Source organism: Pleurodeles waltl, chromosome 9, assembly GCF_031143425.1.
Source record: "Pleurodeles waltl isolate 20211129_DDA chromosome 9, aPleWal1.hap1.20221129, whole genome shotgun sequence".
NCBI lineage: Eukaryota > Metazoa > Chordata > Amphibia > Caudata > Salamandridae > Pleurodeles > Pleurodeles waltl.
Window position 1 is genome coordinate 331,093,066 of NC_090448.1, and position 23,775 is coordinate 331,116,840.

Genomic DNA, 23,775 nt, shown 5'->3' on the forward strand with positions numbered 1-23,775 from the left:
CCACTGGGGTAGGCTGGAAGTCTCCTGGTTAGGCCATATCATGACTAATGTAATATGTGAGGTCATATACAGTGTATTACAGGAGCGCAAGTTATAATTAGCTGAGATAACTATAACTGCAGAATTTTCACTGGTTTTGTAGGTGTGAAATGTGAGTCTAACTTTAACGTCCCTGTAACCTTTGTTTTTTTTCAAATAATTTTTTATGTTTTTTTTTTAATTCTGTTCCGTAACTATAATGTCCCTGTAACCTTTGTTTTTTTCAGTGAATTTCTATGTTTTTTTAAGATAAAGTAATTTCATTACTATACATTAATGCAAGCACCACTGCGCCTTAAGGCGTGCACAGTGGTGGTTGTCCGCAAGGCCTGGCCAGCGGCCAGGCCCGCAGCTAACCCCTATAACCACCCAACCCCTGTAGCAACCTAACCCCGCGATGGGCACAACTTTCGGTTGTTGACCACCATTCCTGGCCTTTGGCCCCCCTCCCCAGGGTGATCTCAGCCCCAGGGACCCCATACCTCAGGCCTAGCCTAAATATTCAATTTTTTGGGGGGAGGGGAGCCACGCCTACAGCCTGAACTGCTGGGCGGAATTACACCAAATTTGGCAGCAAGCTAGCTCTTGGTCCAGAAATCATGCTTTTTGTGATTTGGTGTAAATCTGTTCAGTAGGTTTTGAGATATTAGATGTTAAAAATATAGATATCTAGGGACGCAGATCCAAATGTCCCCATGCTGATATCTGATTGGCTGCCAACACTTCATCAAGGAACCACCACCTCCCTCCCATTAAAAGGGGGCCATGCGGCCACCCCTCGTGGACCCAATAGTGGCCCTGGGGACCACCACACCCCAGGGCCGGCTCCTGCTATGCCTCAGGATGCCCACCCACAGGACATAGCTGTTTACTCTTACTTGGTGGGAGCTTTGATAGATCCTGCCAAGTCGTAGCAAACACTCTGGTTCAAGTGGGTAGGAGCTGTCAAAGTACTCTCACCCGCTGGAAGCAGAGGTTTCATCTCTTTCATCTCTTTCCCTGCTTGCCATACGGTAGGAAAGAGATGAAACAATTGCTCTTGCACACAAGGAGCTGCTTGTTTAGCATCTCCCTGTGTGCAATAGCTATGCCGGCTCCCACAGGAGGCAGGGAGCCAGCTGGGACTGTGGGGTCCTTGAAGCTCTTATCGCAATCCCATTGTACACTGGGGGCACCCAGGAGACAGGACTGGGACCCAGGGGATGCCCCCTCCCCCACTGAATTGTGGAGGGCCAGGGGTGTTGGGTCCCCAGGGCTGAAATAGGCCTGGGGAGGGAAGCTGCGTAATCCCCCTCCCCCCATTGAATTGTGGTGGGCCTCGGGGGATGGGGTCTATGGGGCCAAAATCGGCACGGGGAGGGAACCGTATGGCCCCCATTGAATTGGCCCTGCACTGTCCACCTTAGTAGTATACAACAGCCTTTCCTCCTTTTACCAGGATGATGGACAGCTTACCAAAGGGACTCCCAGTGCGTTGGCCACCAATTTTGGTGGTGCATTCTTGATTTTGATGGATATGAGGACATCTCCACAAAACAAAGAAGAACTTATGTCAAATCGATAACAGGAACAACCCTGGTTTGGAGGAGATTTAAGTCTGTAGTCGCATTGACCTCTCTATAGGAGGATTCATGTTATCACATATTTCTAGATAAAGACGAACCAGGAACAATCATATTGCCAAAACGCACACAAGGTAACTGGTGACATTGCCTTGTACTCCCTTGTGCCGCTGTAGTGTAGAATACGTACTGGACATTTGCTAAAGGAGGCAGAAAGGACTCTACTTGGGTAGGTATTTTGTGCAAAGCTGTAGACTGTTGTTGAATAAAAGGGCAGGTGAAATTAATTTGTGGCCGAATCACTCACATAGCTGCTGACACACCCACACAGACACTCACACACCCTCTCACAGATGCACTCAGATACTCACTCAGATACTCAGGCACCCACTCACAGACCCACTCAGACATTCACCCACCCACTCACAGACACACTTAGAGACTCACGCACCCACTCAGACACTCATAGACCCTCTCGGAGATCCACTTATGCACTCATGCAACCACTCACACATCCACCCAGACATTCACACACCGACTCGCAGACCATCTCAGACATTTATGCACCCACTCACAGACCCACTCAGGCTAGCAGACCCACTCAGAGACTCATGCACTCACCCACAGACCCACTCAGAAACTCATGCACTCACTAACAGACTTAGAGATTCATGAACCCACTCACGGACCTACTCAGTCACTCATGCATCCACTCACAGATCCACTCAGAGACTCTTGTACTCACTCACAGACCCACTGAGAGATTAATGCAACCACTCACAGACCCAATCAGTTACTCACATACCCTCTTAAGGACCAGCTCAGAGACTCATGCACTCACAGACCCACTTAGACACTAATGCACCCACTCAGAGAACCACTCAGATATTCACACACCCACTCACAGACCCACTCAGATTCTCACACACCCACTCAGATTCTCACACACCCACTCACAGACCCACATAGACACTCTCACTCACAGAGAGACTGTCACACCCACTCCCACACCTAGAGACACCCTCTCACACCTACTCGCACACCCAGACACTTTCACACCCTGATAGACCCACTCACATCCAGACAGATATTCTCATACTCACTCTTACACCCACGGACACCCTCTCACACCTTTTCTCATACCCAGAGAGACCGGACCTGAGGCCAACCCCCCACCGCGCATGACCGAAAGCTGTGCACGGCATGGGCTGGGTGATTATAGAGGGTGGCTGTGCATGGTGGGGGCGCAAGTCATAGGTACCTTAGGGCGCGAGTTATAGTTACTTGAAATAACTAACTATAACTGCAGAATTTCTATGGTTTTGTGTGAGTAAATTCAGAACCTAACTATAACGTCCCTGTAACCGTTCGTTTTTTAAGTGAATATACATATAGATAGTATTTTTAGGTTTCGGGTGGGTAAGGGTTTTTGGGTGGTAAGGGAGTTTTTAGGGTTTAGGGTGGGTATGGGTTTTTGACTTTTACAGTACGATTTAGAGTTTATGGTGGCTATGGGTTTTTGGGTGGTAAGGGAATTTTTACGGTTTAGGGTAAGTATGGGTTCTTGGGTGGTTTAAGAATTTCTAGGGATTACTGTGGGTATGGGATTTTGAGTAGTAAGGGAATTTTGGGGTTTTAGGGTGGGTATGGGTCTTTAGGTGGTAAGTGATTTTTTGGGGTTTGGGGGCTGGTATGTGTTTTTGGGTGGTAAGGGTATTTTTAGGGTTGGTGTCAGAGTCTGATTCCTCGGGATTTGTGTCTTTGTTCTGTTATGATTTACTGTTGACAAATACCACTTCAAATATCATACTCAAGAGGGAAAAAGAAGATCAGCATGGAAGGCAATCTAAAAAGGAAAGTTGTTTTAGACATGCAAAGAAAACAACTACAAGGACATTAAAACAATTATCCAATATTTATTATAAGGGAAGTAATATGCAAATATTCAGTAATATATTCACAAGACAATATCTAAGAAAAAATATAAGTATCCTTCATATATGATTGTCTTTTAGTTAAAATATAATGAAAATCTATAATCTCTTTTTAGTTAACCTTTTTTCCAAGAATACACAGTGAATGTAAAATTATAACTTTTCAACTCTGTGTGCGCTTGTGAATGTTTCTTCTTGAGAACACACAGTGAATTCTAATATTAAGCCTTTCCAAAATGAACACGCGTGTGTATTGATTCTTCTCATAAAAACAAACAAAGAATTCAAATACCAGAACCTTTTTTAAACTGAACGCGCGCGTGTATTGATTCTTCTGCTAAAACAAACAAAGAATTCAAATACCAGAATCTTTTTCAAGAAAACGGAGCGCGCGCGTGCAAACCTTTCTTTTTGAAAACACTCAGTGAATTTCAAATAAGAAGTCTTTTAAAAAAACATGGGCGCACACGTGCAAATGCTTCTTATCTTTTGTATACATATACGTCTCTTTTCAAACATTCAAGAATGACACAATTCGATTCTGTATGAACAATCTTTGAAGTCTGTGAATAGACGCGCGTAGTTTAAACTAAAAGAATCCTTTGAAAAAAAATATACTGCCCAAGAATGAACGTGTAATTATATCTAATCTCCAGGGCATATCAGAACAAAAAATAACACAAGGCTTCGGTTCAGTTCCAAATAAACAATGTTGCTGAAGACTAAACAGTCGACTTCGGTTCAGTTCTTTAACAAACAATGTTGCCAAATATTAAACACTCAGCTTCGGTTCAGCTCCAAACAAACAATGTTACTGAAGATTAAACACTCTCACCACAGTGAGTCCGTCCACTCGCTTCTAGGAATTCCAGAGGCCCTCTATTACAGGACGGTAGATCAAAAGGGCAAAATCCAGACGGGAACTGCAAAACAAAATCCAACCCAGGCAAGGTCCAAAATAGTAAGCACTGGAACCTGGGTGTGGTCGGTTTTATAGGAGAGAACCACGCCCTCAATCATGAATGCTCCAGAAAGAACCACACCCTTAATCATGAATACTCCAGAAGGATGCTGGGAATTGTAGTTCCATCAACATAAACATCATGGATTTGAGCAATTTAGCCACCACTGAGCACTCTTGTTAAACAAATGCATTTTTCCACATGAGTAAGGAGAAGAATGTGTTTTAGTAGAACAAAGTACGTGGCAAAGAACGTAATAAATGTGGAGGTTTGCTAGGAGAGATACTATGCTTAGATATATGATTACGCCTAAGTCTGACAATACACCCCCCTCCCGGGCGCGGTTGAGGGCCAGGTTTATTTGGATGAAGACGATGAAACTTGTTCACCAAACGAGGAGCATGAACCTGCGTAGCGGGTTCGCAGGAATTGTTTTCCGGTCCATAACTTTTCCATGCTATTAAATACCATAAAGAGGAACCACGGAGTCGAGAATCTAAAATGGCATATACTTCATACTCCCAGTGTCCTTGTACCAGTAACGGTGCTGGCCGAGATGTGCTTGATGAATTGGCAGGCTTTAATAAAGACGTATGAAATACTGGATGTATTTTCAGAGAGGGAGGCAATTTCAATTTGTAAGTCACTGGATTAACTTGACGAAGGACTTCATAAGGGCCGATGAATTTAGGATTAAATGTATTGTGATCTTTGAATGTAAAATTCTTGGTGGACAACCAAACTTTGTCATGTATTTTGTAAATGGGACCAAGTTGATGTTTCTTGTCATATTGTAACTTATAATTGTATTTGGCTTGACGTAAATTAGCTTGTAATCATGTATGCACCTTTTGCATACAGGATAAAATGTCTTGAACCGCAGGCATTGTTTGGGATGCAACTGGTAAAATGACAGGCAGTATTTGTGGATGTCGACCATACAGACCATAAAACGGGGTTTCTTTTATAGACGAATGATAAGAATTATTATATGCTAGTTCAGCAAGCCATAAAAGATCTGGCCATATTGTAGGGGTCTCAGAGGCATAACAACGTAAATACTGTTTCAGTGTCTGATTCAATCTTTCGGTTTGACCATCAGTTTGTGGATGATAACTGGTAGATAGAGCAGAATCTATTTGTAAGGCTCGACACCAAGCCTGCCAAAAGCAAGCTGAAAATTGTGTGTCTCTATCTGAAAGGATTACATTTGGGAGTCCATGAAGACGGACAATATTTTGAAGTATAAGATTGGCTAGAGTGCTGGATGTTGGAAGCCCCTTGCATGCTATGAAATGAGTGTATTTTGTAAGACTGTCAATGACTACCAAAATTATGTTTGTATGATTTACTTCTGGGAGCCCAGTGATGAAATCCATTGTGATGTGTTCCCAAGGGTAGTTTGGGGTCGGTAAGGGAATTAATAATCCTTTTGGTTTACTATGTGTACTCTTGCAGCGAGCACAAACTTCACAGGATTGTACAAATTGTTTTAACATCCTCAGAGAACGTGGGCCACCAAAAGTACCTTTTCAAAAGTTCCATAGTTTGTTTAGGTCCTGGATGACCTGCCACAGAATGATTGTGCAGCCATTGGAAGGCTGATTGTCTTAAATCTTTAGTTGGTAAATATACCCGAGAATCAAATAATGGTAAGCCTTGTTGAATGGTATGTTTATTGCTTTGCTGTAACCAATTCTGCCAATCTGTAATATGAAAGTGAGAGCGAATAAGATCTAAAAAATCATCGGCGGCTATTAAACAGAGCACTTTGGTAGGATCTATAATAGACTGTGGTTGTTGTTTTTCATGAGAAAGAGAAGAGTCTTGTCTTGTGAGAGCATCTGCTTTTCTATTTTCAGTGCCTGGACGGACGGTTACAATAAAATTGAATTCTGCGAAGAATAGCATCCATCTTAATTGTCTGGGAGTTAATATCCGAGCAGAACTCATAAACATGAGATTTCGATGATCAGAGTATACTGTGATTTTATGTTTAGATCCTGATAGATAGTGTCTCCATTCTTTGAAAGCGTCTTTTATTGCTAAAAGTTCTGTCTCTGCAATAGTATAATTTTGTTCAGCGGCATTCAATTTTCTGGACATTAATGCAACTGGATGGAGTTGTCCAGTGTAGGGATGACGTTGTGATAAAATAGCTCCTATTGCCACATCTGAAGCATTGGCTTCCACAATAAAAGGGTCTGTTACTCTCGGGTGAGCTAAAACAGGTGCAGTAGTAAATGCCTGTTTTAACATGATGAATGCTGCATTAGCTTCTTCAGACCAAGAAAAGGGAACGTTTTTGCGTAACAGTCTAGTGATGGGCGCCACCTTATGGGAGAAGTGATCTATAAACTGTCCATAAAAATTTGCAAAACCTAAAAAACATTGTACATCACGTACAGATTTAGGCGTAGGCCATTCCATTACGGCTTGGATTTTTCGTTCGGTCATCTGCATTCCTTTAGGAGTTAAAATAACTTCCAAAAACTCCACTGTGGTTATGTGAAATTCACATTTACTAAGCTTACAAAATAAATGATGAATTCTTAACGTATGTAAAACATTTTTTACATGTTCTTTATGTAATTTTTCTGAGGTGGAATACATCAGAATATCATCAATATATACGATTACAAAAATATCAAGATATTCTCTTAACACATCATTAAGAAAATATTGAAAAGCAGCAGGAGCATTACACAAACCAAAAGGCATTACCAGATATTCAAACAGGCCATAACGGGTTTTAAAAGCTGTTTTCCATTCATCACCTTCACAAATGCGAACCAGATGATACGCACCTCGTAGATCAAGTCTAGTATAAATTATTGTATTCTTAACTTGATCTAACAGTACTGGGATTAATGGTAATGGATATTTATTCTTTAACGTGATCTTATTCATGGCTCTATAGTCTATGCATGGTCGTAGCTCACCATTTGACCTGGATACAAAGAATAGTGGAGAGGCAGCTAGAGAACGTGAAGGACGAATACAATTATTTTCTAAACACTGATCAAGGTAGTTGCGTAAAACAAGATTCTCCTTTTCAGATAAAACATAGATTCTACAACTAGGTATGATAGATCCTGGCAAGAGATCTATTTGACAATCGTACGTTCTATGTGGGGGTAAGGTACTTGCGGCTTGTTCACTAAAAACATCTTCATATTCTTTATGTATGTGAGGTAAGATGATATCCTTTTCTGCTGCAGTAGCGATACATTGTGAAAAAAATTCTGATCATTATGCAAACAATTCTTTTGACAGAATTCTGAAAGAAAGTTAACTGTTTGTTCTTTCCAGTCGATATGTGGATTGTGTAATACTAGCCATGGCATTCCAAATATGAAACCATACTGGGGTGCTTGGATAATATCGAAAGAAAGGTTTTCTTGATGTTCTTGACCATTAATGTTTCTACAAATTGTGCGAATAGGTACAGCACACATGGTAACAGGGCCTCCAGATAATTCAGTTCCATCCACGGCTTGTACAATTTCGGGTATTTGTTTTTTTGCACACGTGAGTCTTAATGATTTAACTGTTTGGGAATCTGCAAAATTTCCAGTGGCACCTGAATCTATTAGTGCTTGAACTGTCTGCCATTTTCCGTGAACCATAATTTGTATAGAAAGTCGTAAATGTCTAATATGATGACTAGTTTTGGAATGTACAGAAGGGATCATTTTTGTCCCCAAGAGATCCCCTTCCTTGATTCTTGGGCCTACTAGTTTTCCTCGGAATTTTCAAGCATAGCTATTTGTTTCTTTGAATTGAAATTTGAATCCGATTTATTTTTTGGTTTTGATAGACAATCTCTCACAAAGTGTCCTTTTTTACCACAATAGAGACATTGTCCCTTACGGCGACGAAGTTCTTTTTCTTCCTTAGTTAGGGGTTGACGAATTGTTCCTATTTCCATGGGTTCGCCAGTATTATCTGATGAAGAAGTGGATGCAAATGTATTTCGATTTCGTTCAGAACGCCAGAAACTCCGTTCAGGACGTTTTTTGTCTCCTCTTCTTTTGGTAAGTCTATGATCCAATCTTAAAGTGAGATCTATCAAATCATTGCAAGTCTTAGGTTGAGGATCAATTTGTGCTAGAATATCTTTTAATTCTTCTTTAAGTCCCTGATAGAAAATTGCGGCTCTTTTCTCCTCAGGCCAAGATGTTTCCATAACCAGACGATTAAAGTGAGAGAGATAGGTGATAAGATCTTTATTGCCTTGTCGTAGCTCTAAAAGTTCTTTATCAGCTGATAAGGTAACAGATCGTCGATCAAAAACTTTTTCAAACTCGTGTATAAACATACGCCAATTGTATAATAGCCTACTATCTTGACGTACTAATGGTACTGCCCATGTAGCAGCATCTCCAGTTAAATATGAAATAAGGAAGGCTATTCTTGACTGTGGATCCGGGAAAGCAGCTGGACGGCATATAAAATGTAACTCCACTTGTGTAAGGAAGATTTGTACTTTAGAGGAATCTCCTGAGAATCTTTCTGGAGCAGCAAGAGGAATTTGAGTGGGAACATGTACTGAAATATTACTGGGAGAAGGAGTAACATGTGATTGGGCAGTGGCTCCTTGTTGCATTGTTGTTGTGCCATCTACCTTGGCTTGTAGTTGTGTCACCTTTGTGACGAGAGCAGCTGTGTTATTTTTTGATTCTTGCAATTCTGTATGTAATTGGTTCAAAGCTTGCATAACGGTATCCAAAGTAGCCATTTGTGAAACAATAACACAAACCAAGAGGAAAATAAATTTAGTGGGCTTACTATTCTGTCAGAGTCTGATTCCTCGGGATTTGTGTCTTTGTTCTGTTATGATTTACTGTTGACAAATACCACTTCAAATATCATACTCAAGAGGGAGAAAGAAAATCAGCATGGAAGGCAATCTAAAAAGGAAAGTTGTTTTAGACATGCAAAGAAAACAACTACTAGGACATTAAAACAATTATCCAATATTTATTATAAGGGAAGTAATATGCAAATATTCAGTAATATATTCACAACAAAAATATCTAAGAAAAAATATAAGTATCCTTCATATATGATTGTCTTTTAATTAAAATATAATGAAAATCTATAATCTCTTTTTAGTTAACCTTTTTTCCAAGAATACACAGTGAATGTAAAATTATAACTTTTCAACTCTGTGTGCGCGCGTGTGTATGTTTCTTCTTGAGAACACACATTGAATTCTAATATTAAGCCTTTCCAAAATGAATGCGCGTGTGTTTTGATTCTTCTCATAAAAACAAACAAAGAATTCAAATACCAGAACCTTTTTTAAACTGAACGCGCGCGTGTATTTATTCTTCTACTAAAACAAAGAATTCAAATACCAGAACCTTTTTTAAACTGAACGCGCGCGTGTATTGATTCTTCTACTAAAACAAACAAAGAATTCAAATACCAGAATCTTTTTCAAGAAAACGGAGCGCACACGTGCAAACCTTTCTTTTTGAAAACACTCAGTGAATTTCAAATAAGAAGTCTTTTAAAAAAACATGGGCGCGCGCGTGCAAATGCTTCTTATCTTTTGTATACATAAATGTCTCTTTTCAAACATTCAAGAATTACACAATTCGATTCTGTAGGAACAATCTTTGAAGTCTGTGAATAGACGCGCCTAGTGTAAACTAAAAGAATCCTTTCAAAAAAAATATACTGCCTAAGAGCGAACGTGTAAGTTTATCTAATCTCCAGGGCATATCAGAACAAAAAATAACACTAGGCTTCGGTTCAGTTCCAAATAAACAATGTTGCTGAAGACTAAACAGTCGACTTCGGTTCAGTTCTTAAACAAACAATGTTGCCAAATATTAAACACTCTGCTTCGGTTCAACTCCAAACAAACAATGTTACTGAAGATTAAACACTCTCACCACAGCAAGTCCGTCCACTCGCTTCTAGGAATTCCAGAGGCCCTCTATTACACAGCGGCAGATCAAAAGGGCAAAATCCAGATGGGAACTGCAAAACAAAATCCAACCCAGGCAAGGTCCAAAATAGTAAGCACTGGAACCTGGGTGTGGTCGGTTTTATAGGAGAGACCCGCACCCTCAATCATGAATGCTCCAGAAAGAACCACACCCTTAATCATGAATACTCCAGAAGGATGCTGGGAATTGTAGTTCCATCAACATAAACATTGTGGATTTGAGCAATTTAGCACCACTGAGCACTCTTGTTAAACAAATGCATTTTCCACATGAGTAAGGAGAAGAATGTGTTTTAGTAGAAAAAAGTACGTGGCAAGGACGTAATAAATGTGGAGGTTTGGCAGGAGAGATACTATGCTTAGATATATGATTACGCCAAAGTCTGACAGTTGGTATGGGTTCGTGAGTGGTAATGGAATTTTCAGGTTTTAGGGTTGTTGTGGGTTGTAAGGGAATTGTTAGAGTTTGGACTGGATATGGGCTTTTGGGGCGTAAAGAAAATTTTAGGGTTTAGGGTGGGTATGGTTTTGGGTCGTAAGGGAAGTTTTTGGGTATATGATGGATATGGGTTTTGGATGGTAAGGGAATTTGTATGGTTTAGGATGGGTAAGGGTTTTTTGTTGGTAAGAGAATTTTTAGGTTTTAGGGTGGGTATGGGTTTTTGAGTCAAAAGGGATGTGTGTATGAGCTTTACCGAACAAATGTAAGTATTTTTCAGGTGAAAATCAACATTTACCCAAGAAGGCAGAAAGAACTACACTTGGGTAGATATTTTGTGCAAAGCTGAGGACTCTTTTTAGATGAAAGGGCAGGTGAGGTTCCTTTGTTGCGAAGTCACTTACACAGCTACTGACACCCACGCACAGAGGCACTCAGACACTTACTCAGACACTCATGCACTCACTCAGAGATTCACACACCCACTCACAGCACCACTCAGACATTTATGCACTCACTCACAGACCCATTCAGAAACTTGTGCACTCACGCATGCATTCAGAGACTCATATAGCCACCCACTGACCTACCCAGACACTCGTGCACCCACTCACAGACCACTCAGACACACACACCTACACACAGACACACTCACAGACTCAGGCACCCAGTCATAGACCCACTGAGACTCTCGCACACCCATTTACAGACCCACTTTGATACCTATGCAGCAACTGACAAACCCACTGAGGTACTCATGCACACAATCACAGACCTACTAAGAGAGTTATGCATGCAGGGTTGGGTGGTTATAGGGGGTTTCCCGTAGGGCCTGGCCATAGGCCAGGATTACAGTAAAATCACTTTATGTTAAAAAAAATAGAAGTTCACTGAAAAATACAAAGGTGACAAGAACGTTATAGTTAGGAAACAGAATTAAAAAAAACATAGAAATTCACTTAAAAAACCAAAGGTTACAGGTTTACAGGTATGGTATAGTTAGGTCCTGAATTTACTCACACAAAACCTGCTTCAACACCCTCTGCATGCTCCGCAAGATCTTCAGATGGATCCCCACCGAAACCAGGACGGTCAACCACGCCCTCGTCAGCAGCAGACTGGACTACGGCAACGCTCTCTACACTGGAACCACGACCAAGCTCCAGAAAAAACTGCAACATATACAGAACGCCTCGGCACGTCTCATCCTCGACATCCCATGCCACAACCACATCTCAGCCCACCTCAGAGACCTACACTGGCTCCCCGTCAACAAGAGGATCACCTTCAAACTCCTCATCCGCGCCCACAAAGCTCTCCACAATGCTGGCCCTGCCTTCCTCAACGAGCAACTCACTTTCCACACTCCCAACCGCCAACTCTGCTCCGCCAACCTCGCCCTCGCCACTGGCCCTCACATCCACTGGACTACAGCGGGTGGCAGATCCTTCTCCCACCTCACCGCCAAGACCTGGAACTCCCTCCCTGTCCACCTACGACAGACCCAGGACCTCCTGACCTTCAGGAAACACCTCAAGATCTCGCTGTTTGAGCAGTCCCCCCACCCCCCTACCCATCAGCACCTTGAGACCCTAGTGGGTGAGTAGCGCGCTTTACAAATGATTGATTGATTCAGCAGTAATAGAGTTATTTCAAGTACCCATAACTCGCGCACTAAGGTACCTATAACTCACACCCTCACCATGCACAGCTAATTACTTCAGATACTATAGCACTCATGACAACTTTTAGATGTCAATAAAAATATCAGTGAAACATTAGCAGTCAAATTATTGAGCAAACATCTGTGGATGGCCGGAGCACGAGTAATAGTTACCTAAGGGCCCCAGGTATAGTTACTTGAAATAACTCTTAACTGTAACTGCTGCATTTCCGTTTTTGTGTGAGTAAATTCAGAACGTAACTATAATGCCCCTGTAACCTTTGTTTTTTTTAAAGAGAATATATATATATATATATATACATATATATATATATGTATATATATATATATATATATTTATAAAGGGTTTATATTTAGTTGTTAAACACTTGCATTTTGGTGGTAAAAGCATTAGTTATAAAGGCATGTTCAATGGATGGCCGGAGCACGAGTAATAGTTACCTAAGGGCCCCAGGTATAGTTACTTGAAATAACTCTTAACTGTAACTGCTGCATTTCCGTTTTTGTGTGAGTAAATTCAGAACGTAACTATAATGCCCCTGTAACCTTTGTTTTTTTTAAAGAGAATATATATATATATATATATATATACATATATATATATATATATATATATATATTTATAAAGGGTTTATATTTAGTTGTTAAACACTTGCATTTTTGTGGTAAAGGCATTAGTTATAAAGGCATGTTCAATGGATGAAAGTTCATTGTAAAAGCATTTTGTTATAAAGGCATTTTCGTTATAAGACTCGTGATGTAAAGCCATTCATGGTAAAGGCATTCGTTGTTCCATCATACATAAGAAGAAAATGCTTACAAACTACTTACCATATAGTACCTTTCACCGACAGCCTAAGCATGTTTGGAGGTCCAGACACATGTTGGAAGGGTTGTGGAGATTGGGGACATTCTTCCAAATGTGGTGGTCTTGTGACCATATACAGGAATATTGGTTAAATATACTAACCTAAGGTCGCATCATCCTGGGTGTTTCCCTCCTCATGGACACTTTAATTGTCCTCCTTGGCAATCCAGGCCTGAATAGTATCCTTCCCTTAATAATTACACCGACCCAAAAACTAATTATAGACGTTCTCACAGCAGCACATCTCCCCTTTGCCCAATTTTGGAAACAACCTATTAAACCACCTATACACGTATGGTGGGCTAAATTATGGAATATGTATGCTATGGAGAGGCTCACGGCACTGGTGAGCAATTGAATGAGTATGTTTACAAAGGTCTGGCTCCATTTTCAGACATACAATAAGTGGAAGCGCCCTTTACTGGTGATCCCCGCCTTGGCACCTGACCTAGTACATAGGGCATAGCTACATCTCACAACATCACCACACAGCCTCCTCAGACCACAGCACATACTGACTAGCAGACTCAAGCTGAAACTCAAGGGGTAAAGTGAGGGAGGCTGGGCTTAGTATCTTTCCTCCTAATGTCTTTGTAATGCATGGAATATTTGTACTCATTTTGAATGCTGCTTACTGCCTGCTTTATTCTGCTTATAGTGTACTAGCTGTAACAGTGAAAACTTTAAATAAAGTTGTTAAAAAAACGTTTCTCATAGCACTTCAAGACCTCTATGTACCTTCCTGAAATGATGGACCATAGATGTGTGGGTTGGGGCAGATTAGGGAGCATGTTTTAGTAGCATTCACAGGCTTTGAGTCTTACTACTGTGTTCATAAACGGTGGCAAGCTATTTTGAAAAAGCAAGAGCTACACAGATATCCCAGTCCAAAAGCCAGCAGTCCTTATAGTTCAAAGATGTGCCAGAAAGAATTGTGCTTATCTGATTCAAGGCTTAAGGTATTCAACAGCACAGCAATAACATTCCTGACAGACTTGAGGTATTCAAAGAAGAACTACTGGATGGCCCTTATGTTCCTGATCAGCGCTCAGAGGACATGGAAACATCATAGTGGACAATATAAAAGCAGCATATCTGCCTTTTGAACATCATGCACCTGAGTTGTGTTTAAATATCAAACTCAGAACTTTAACATGTATATGTCAACTCAGAAAGTTACTTGGTGTCTTAAGTTTCACATAGTACCTTAATAATTAATTGTCTTCTATGCCTAGAAAATTGCATTCCTGCCTCCGATAGGCAGTGAAGCAGAAATTGTTTGGTTCAACATGGAAGAAGCAGAGCCAATGCATGACATTCACTGGAAAACCCTCACTTTTAAGCCTCCTCCTGCAATGGACTCTCCAAATTACCGTAAGTAGTGACTGTTTACATTACATACATATAAAGTAAGTTAATTGACAATGCAGATTGTTAGAATTAAGCAGCACTTGCAGGTGGGATGTGGGCGTACTTGACAGTATATGAGGTCCAGAATGAGAAGCTATGGCAGCACACAAAATAATTAGCCTGGTCCCACTGCAAAGCTCGTTTACAATATAACAGCGCTGCAACTGTCAAGTATTACATGAGAGTGGTTGTCCAATTCCACATATTTTTAGAGTTCTTTATGACCACAACATGCTGGTCAGTGTCTTGTTTGGAGAGACATCACACACTTGATTCGCAGTGTCTGAGGCTGTGTGTAGACTCCCATTTTTCCCTCACTATTTTCCTTTTAATTGAAGCCTTTTGAGCATCCTCAGGAGAATGGTGGCAGTGTGATTTATAACCAATTATGAGACAGGCCTATTAGAGTTCTAGAGGATGGATTGTTGCTCAGTGGTAGCGTTTTTTGTACTCAGTGCAGATAGTAGACCTGGAGCCCTGCAAACCCTCTAAACAGTATTACATCCTTGCCATGCACTAATTACCCCACATATTACATCAGTCATGACATCTTCTCCGACATCATTGATAATATCACTGCAACATTTTAAGTGAAATTATTGTTGGGAAAACTGTGCATGCCTTGGGCATGAGTTATGGTTATCTTAGGGCGTGAGTTATAGTTACTTGAGATAACGATAACCGTAACTGCTAAATGTCTATGGTTTCATGTGTGTAAAATCTGAACCTAACTAGAATGTCCTTTGCCTTTTTTTTTTTAGAGGAAAAAAAATAATAATAATATATATATAATACTATATATATATATATATATATATATATATATATATATATATATATATATATATATATATATATACTTTACCCTCATACTGCAGAGACATCAGTGATTTCCTTACTTTTCTGCTTTCCTACATATCTCCTATCGGAGCTTACAGAACCTCTCTGGAATGCACTTCTGAGTTCAAAGAAGACCTTTATTGTTGTTAATTCTCCCCCACCCACAAGTTCTTGAGAGACAAAATTAGTAGATTTCAAGCACACGTTTAAAAGAGTAGTCGCAGCAATGAAAGCAAAATATATCACAGTACTTCTCAGCTGCAATGTACACAGCAAATATATAACATAACCGCAAAGCATAAAAGTCAAAATTCATCACCTTATGGGCAAGTAGGGCCTATATTCAGCTTCATCTTTCTGGGGTCTGCAAGTTGATGACTCCGGTCAACTGCGAGAAAGAGATTCTCTACCCAAACAGGAGACTGGCAACTGACGTCTAGTTCCAGCCTGAAGTCAAGCAGATTCAAATCCAACTTACTGTACTGTAGCCCAGAGTCATCCTTAAAAGCAAACTCAGTGTGAGATCTGAACGACCTTGGAGAATGGCCAGTTCTCTTGAGCCATCCCGCTCTCAGACTGGATTGCAAGGTAAACACAAAATCTACGTGCTCTTATCAGCTAAGGTCTGGTGTGAAGAAAACAGCTTGGTCCATCTTGTGGAAAAACACAGCTAGGAAAAAACACAGACATCTCTGCAATGTCTGAACTGCAATGTCTAACTCCACGTTAAAGCCAATAGGCAGCTAACCTAAATATCAAATGTAATGTCTCATGTCATGTCAAAGCCAAGAGGCAGCTAAGCTGAATACAGAATGTAATGTCTAATGCCATGTCAAAGCCAATAGGCAGCTGTGCTGAATACAAAATGTAGTGTCTAATATCATGTCAAAGCCAAAAGGAAGCTGAACTGAATACAAAATATAATGTCTAATATCATGTCAAAGCCAATAGGCATCTGAACTGCTAATGTCATGTCAAAGCCAATAGGCGGCTAAACTGAACAAAACATATAGGGGGTCATTACAACCCTGGCGGACGGTGTTAAAGCTGCGGTAATACCGCAAACAGGCCGGCAGAGAGAAAAAGGGAATTATGACCGTGGCGGAAACCGCCAACATAGACAGCCACTTTAACACTCCGACTGCCACAGCGGTACAGACAAGCAGCGTGCCGGTCACCGCCAACAGACAGGCGGGAGACAAAGTACCGCCCACAGTATCACAACCTACCAATCCGCCACCTTTTCCGGGGCGGATTCACCGTGGATAAAAACACAGCGGAAACAGCTTTTGCAATGGGAAAACACTCACCTTAACACACTCCACGAGGAAGGAGGGCACCATGGAGCCCGAACTCCAAATACTCCCAACGCTTGTCTTCCTGCTCCTCTACGAACATCAGCAACGGCGGCGCCGAAGACAACGGTGAGTACTGCACCTACAACATAGGGGAGGGGGGAGGCAAAAGTCAGGGACACACACACGCAACACCCCCACCCCCACCTGAACCTCACCCATTACAACACACACACCAATGCATATCCAAACATCACAGTAACAACCCACAACCCCCCCGGAAAAATGCAAAGACAAAAGGGAATCAGTATAACTATTGTAATGAATAAAAATACAGTAAGCTCATATATACAGAAATATATACACATTCCAAATATATACATCACGATTAGTAGTGCAGGTATGCACAATTCAATGTCCGTGGACCACTGGGCCCAAAATGCATGGGCGAGGCCCACACACAATACCTGTCCAGAAACGGAGAGAACACTGCAGGGGCATCAGATAGAAATACAACAGGCACCTCAGGGGGAAGGGAAGGGGGGGCACCTCAGCCGGATGAGTGCAAAGCCAGATCCACGACGGGGCTCCATGCCCATTGAAGTATCCTGGGGAGTGCAAAGCCACAGTCTCTCAAGTCTCTACAGTGGGTGGTTTGCCCACTGATCAATCCTGGGGAGTGCAAAGCCACAGTCTCTCAAGTCTCTACAGTGGGTGGTTTGCCCACTGATCAATCCTGGGGAGGGCAAAGCCACAGTCTCTCAAGTGGATAACAGTCTCCACTGATTCTGGAGGGGGACTGGTGCCCAGAGTGCTTCATCCTGTGAAGGATAGAGGTAGTGGATGCAGTTCTCCACTGGTTCTGGAGGGGGACTGGTGCCCAGAGTGCTTCATCCTGTGAAGGACAGAGGTAGTGGATGCAGTTCTCCACTGGTTCTGGAGGGGGACTGGTGCCCAGAGTGCTTCATCCTGTGAAGGATTCAGGTAGTGGATGCAGTTCTCCACTGGTTTTGGAGGGGGACTGGTGCCCAGAGTGCTTCATCCTGTGAAGGATTCAGGTAGTGGATGCAGTTCTCCACTGGTTCTGGTGGGGGACTGGTGCCCAGAGTGCATCACGCTCCTCGTGACGGTGCCAGTTCCGTCACTGTCCCAGCCGCACATGGGCTAACGATGCTTGAGTTGGCGGTGCTTGCCCTGTTCAGCGGTGCTTGCCATGGCGGTCTTTGCCCTATTCAGCGGTGCTTGACTTTGCGGTTTCTGACCTGTTCAGCGGTGCTTGCCCTGTTCAGCTGTGCTTGCCATGGTGGTCTTTGCCCTGTTCAGCGGTGCTTGACTTTGCCGTTTCTGACCTGTTCAGCGGTGCTTGCCCTGTTCAGCGGTGCTTGCCATGGTGGTCTTTGCCCTGTTCAGCGGTGCTTGCCCTGTTCAGCGGTGCTTGCCATGGCGGTCTTTGCCCTGTTCAGCGGTGCTTGCCCTGTTCAACGGTGCTTGACTTTGCTGTCTGTGACCTGTGCAGCGGTGTGTGGCATGATGGTCCCTCAGTGCCCAGCGGGGCTGGGGGTGCTGGGGCCCTCCAGGGCACTGACGCTGGCGGTGGTCTCCGGACCAGTGATGATAGTGCTGCCCTCCAGGGTACTGACTCTGGCGGTGGTCTCCGGACCAGTGACGATAGTGCTGCCCTCCAGGGCACTGACTCTGGCGGTGGTCTCCGGACCAGTGACGATGGGGCTGGTGGTGGCGTCCTGGCCAGTGGGGAGGATGGCGGCCTTCTCCGCCGTGCTGCCCTTACCAGACTTTGGAGACTTCTTCTGCCCCTTCACCACCTTGCGAGGGGTCACAGTTGACTCGACACTCCCCCCGGGACCCTTGTGGGCGGCTTTGCCGGCAGGAGTCTTCACCTTCTCCCGTCGGGCACTGTCCAACTTCTGGTGCTTTACAGGGGGTGGACTGGCAGTGCTTTGACTCTGTGTCACACTGGCTGCCCTGGTGGCCGGTGCACTCCACATACCTCTAACACGCACCACTGGTACCGGACTTTTTTTGGCTGAGGTGCTAGTATGGGACCTATGAATTGGAGGGGTGGGGGTGGTGGGACAGAGGTCAAGGTTGCTCAGGAAAAGTTTCTGACGAACACTGGGACGGGTAGCTGGAGGGGGTCTGGGAGTGGATGAAGAGGAGGTGGTTGTAGGAGGTGTAACTTTAGATGATTTGGGTGCAGGTGCATGTTCTGGAGGCTATCGTGAGGTGGATGGATGTTGGGTGTGTGGGTGTCCGCGTTTGTGTACTTTGGGAGGGGGCGTCACAGACAGACTGGGAGAGGACACAGGGGACGTGTAAATGATAGTGGGGGTGGTGAGTGCAGGTGAGCGGGGTGTGGTGCTGGGTGTTCTGGTGCGAGTCCTAGTGGCTGTAGTGGTAGTGCATGCAGGTGAGAGTGTAGACGACACTGGGAGGGAGGAGGGAGACGACGAGGAGGGGGACACAGTGGAGGCAGTGGATGTTGCTGTGTCTGTATGTGGGTGATGCTTGTGTGAGTGCCTGTGGGATGTGTGGTGCCTATGTTTGCCTGAGCTGCCCTTGTGTGTTGAGGTGTGTGCAGGCTGGTCTGATGGTGTGCTTGGGATAGGCTGGGGTACAGGGGATTTGGGTCTGGGTGGAGGAAGTTGGAGGGGGGAGGCTAGACACAGGGACAATGGCTTCCATCAGTGCTGAGGCCAGAGATTGCAGGGTTCGATGATGGGCAGCCTGACCAGAATGAATGCCCTCCAGGAATGCATTAGTGTGTTGCAACTCCCTTTCTACACCCTGGATGGCATTCACAATGGTAGACTGCCCAACAGTGAGTGACCTGAGGAGGTCAATGGCCTCCTCACTGAGGGCAGCAGGGGTGACAGGGGCTGATGTGCCTGGGGCGAAGGTGATGCCCACCCTCCTGGGTGAGCGGGCATGGAGAGAAGGCTGAGGGGCTGCTGGGAGGGCGGTGCTGGTAGGGGGGGGTTGCAGCTGTACCTGTAGAAGTGGGGGGCACAGATGGTGCTGCCACCACAAGGGAGCTCCCATCGGCAGACGAGTCCATGTCGCTGTTTGCTGATCCGGTGACCGACGTGAAGCTCCCCTCGCCCTCCATCCCACTGGTGTATTCAGAGTCTGTGGTGTGGCCCTCCATGGCCATGTGGGATGCAGCTCCCTCGTGCTCCGGTGCCACTGTACCTCCGCCCGATGATGCTGATGCACAAAAGAACAGGGAGGGCACAAAAAGGGGGGGGGGGTGACAGAAGAAAGACAGGTTGAGTGCATGGCTTACCGCTACCGTTGGCGGACAATACAGACACAGCAGCCCCCTGCACTACGCCGTGCTCTTGGCCTCTACAGATGCAATTCCTGGGATATGGCCTACATGGCTATGAGTGTCATCTGTCCACATAGATGACACAGGGGCATGTATACCTGTACTTGGCACTCTACAGAGGTGGGGTGGGGGGGCCACAGGGCCATGCCTTACGAAGGGGCCTAGCCTACGTAACTCGCCCTGGCATAGGGAAACCCACAGCCCTCCTCCCCCACCCAGACCCCTCCACTGCGCGCAAAGTCCGCAGAATGAACTCACCCCCTTGTGTCTGCTGTGATGCCCTCAAGCGCCCATCCAACTCAGGGTAGGCCACCGCCAGGATCCGGAACATCAGGGGGGTCATGGTGCGACGGGCACCCCTCCCACGTTGGGAGGCCATCCCCAGCTGAGCCTCTGCCATCTTCTTGCTCCAGCAGCGAATGTCCTCCCATCTTTTACGGCAGTGGGTGCCCCGTCTCTGGTGGACCCCCAGGGTCCGGACGTCCTTGGCGATGGCACGCCAAATTTCCTTCTTCTGGTGGGCGCTGACCTACATGACATGTACAGGGGAAGAAGAGAAGTCATTACCAACTGCACCGTCGAAGTGAGTGGCCCACATCCCTACCCTTGTCATGTGGCACATGCATTCACACTCCTTCATGGTCGCAGAACTCTGCCCCCTTCCTACTGACATCCAGCCCTCTCCACCCAGCATAGCCCATAGAACGTGCTCCCTCTGTACTTACCTGTTGGTCTGGAGGACCGTAGAGTAGCATGTACTGGGGGAGGACCCCGTCCATGAGCTTCTCCAACTCCTGAGCAGTGAAGGCAGGGGCCCTTTCCCCAGACGCAGCAGCCATTGTCTCTTCCAGACTGAGGTCACAAGAGCACTTGCAGTGTAGGTCCTCTCCTGTCGAAGATCAGGTATCGAGTGATTGAACAGATAGAAAATGGCGGTCACGTCCGCGGCGGTGACGTCCACGGCAGTGCGTATCATCACCGCCGGCGCACCTCATCATTGGCCCCTGGGACCCATAGGGTCCAATGTTAACCAATGCAGCATTGCGCTGCGGTCTCCGACCGCCTACCGCGACGGTGTACAACGCCAGCGCAGTTACCTCACATCCCATTGTCCCAGTTTAGAGGTCAGGGAGCCACCATTTCAGGGCCCACATGGCTTCATTTACTACTGCGTCACACATACCTAAGCCTACACTCAACACACATACAGGAAGAGTTTTGTATTTGGTGTCGTGTTCTGTGTAGCTGTGGGTACATACCTGAGAATTTGTTGACTCTGTGGTCGCTGTTGTCCTTTTTAGGCACCGTCACCTGGGACATTTGAGGAGATGGCGGAATCCTCCGGTGTACCGACCGCTGGTGGACCTGTTAACAATGGAGGAGTGACATTTGATCATCACCTACAGGTATGACCGTGCCACAATCCAGGAACTGTGTACCCAGTTGGAGCCAGACCTGATCTCACCAATCCGCCATCCCACAGGAATACCCCCTGAAGTGCAGGTGCTATCAGTGCTCCATTTCCTTGCAAGTGGATCATTTCAAACAACAGTGGCCATGGCATCAGGGATGTCCCAGCCTATGTTTTCCAACGTGTTGTCCAGAGTGTTGTCTGCCCTGCTGAAACACGTGAGGAGCTACATCGTTTTCCCTCAGGTGGAGGATTTGGCTACAGTTAAAGGTGACTTCTATGCCCTGGGACATATCCCCAACATCATAGGTGCTATTGATGGCACCCATGTAGCTCTGGTCCCCCCCGCAGGAGTGAACAGGTGTACAGGAACCGGAAGAGTTATCATTCGATGAATGTACAGATGGTATGTTTGGCAGACCAGTACATCTCCCAGGTAAATGCTATGTTCCCTGGCTCTGTGCATGACGCCTACATCCTGCGAAATAGCAGCATCCCGTACGTGATGGGTCAACTCCAGAGGCACCGTGTGTGGCTATTAAGGGACTCTGGTTACCCCAACCTGTCATGGCTATTGACCCCAGTGAGGAATCCCAGGACCAGGGCAGAGGAACGCTACAATGAGGCCCATGGGCGGACTAGGAGGGTGATCGAACACACCTTCGGCCTCCTGAAGGCCAGGTTCAGGTGCCTCCATATGACAGGTGGTTCCCTATTCTACTCACCAAGGAAGGTGTGCCAGATCATCATCGCCTGCTCGATGCTTCACAATCTTGCTTTGCGACACCAGGTGCCTTTTCTGCAGGAGGATGGTCCAGATGACAGTCTTGTGGCAGCTGTGGAGCCTGTGGACAGTGATGAGGAGGAAGCTGAGGAAGAAGACATAGACAACAGGGAGTCAGTCATACAGCAATATTTCCAGTGACACACAGGTGAGAAATTTTTTTTTACTATTACATTCACTTTCACACTTCTACCTCTATCCTGTCTGTCAATTAGAAGCAGTATTTGGTAACTGAGTTGTACATTTCCATTACGGTTTCACAGGTGTGGTTACCAACGTGTGTCATCTGCTTGATGTGTGACATAGGTATGTTGGCATTACATTTGAAAACGCATTTTGTCACTGTCATTGCTAATACACATTTTCAAAATCAGAGACTGACTCCAGATTGTTTTGTGGTTCAAGGGTGTTTATTGAAGTGCTAATTATTGGAGGGGGTGGCAAAATGGTGATGGGTGATGGTGGAGGAATGTCCATGGCAGAATCCAGTCTATTAGTCTCACAGGTGCACTGCCCATATGGGCATAGGAAGTGGAGCTGGGTCAGTTCCAATCTGGACAGGGTAACATAGTGGGACAGTGGGATGACAATCAGGGTGGTATCATTTCCTGGCCGGGGTCTTGTCATCTTGCTCTGTCCTGTTCCTGGATCTCAGGGACCGCTTGCGGGGTGGTTCTCCGTCTGCAGGGGGTGGGGTGCTGGTGTGGTGGTCCTGTGGCGGGGCGTCCTGTCCACTAGCGCAGGCGGAGGTGGTGGGCAGTTTATCGTCCAGGCTAGTGTCAGGGGCCCCTTGGAGTGCCACGGTGTCCCTCATGGTCTTTTGTATGTCCTTCAGCACCCCTACAATGGTGCCCAGGGCGGAGCTGATGGTTCTGAGCTCCTCCCTGAACCCCAAATACTGTTCCTCCTGCAGGCGCTGGGTCTCCTGAAACTTGGCCAGGACCGTAGCCATCGTCTCCTGGGAGTGGTGGTATGCTCCCATGATGGAGGAGAGGGCCTCGTGGAGAGTGGGTTCCCTTGGCCTGTCCGCCCCCTGTCGCACAGCAGCCCTCCCAGTTCCCCTGTGTTCCTGTGCCTCCGTCCCCTGGACCGTGTGCCCACCACCACTGCCCCCAGGTCCCTGTTGTTGTTGGGGTGGTGGGTTATCCTGGGTTCCCTATAGTGGTGGACACACAGCTGATTGACATGTCCTGGGGACGGAGGTATGGGCCTGCTGGGTGGGTGCTGTGCTGGTGT

The 23,775-nt window shown here is 45.1% G+C and overlaps 1 protein-coding gene across 1 annotated transcript in view; it reads left to right on the forward strand.

Annotated features, from left to right (window-relative positions):
* The first annotated feature begins 8,426 nt into the window (after positions 1 to 8,426).
* LOC138259642 (acylamino-acid-releasing enzyme-like) overlaps positions 8,427 to 23,775 on the forward strand; it is a 256,897-nt gene continuing 241,548 nt past the window's right edge. The window contains exons 1-2 of the mRNA XM_069207499.1: positions 8,427 to 8,534; positions 14,686 to 14,824. Of these exons, the coding sequence (XP_069063600.1) occupies positions 8,427 to 8,534; positions 14,686 to 14,824 (247 nt within the window). The remainder of the gene's footprint in view (positions 8,535 to 14,685; positions 14,825 to 23,775) is intronic.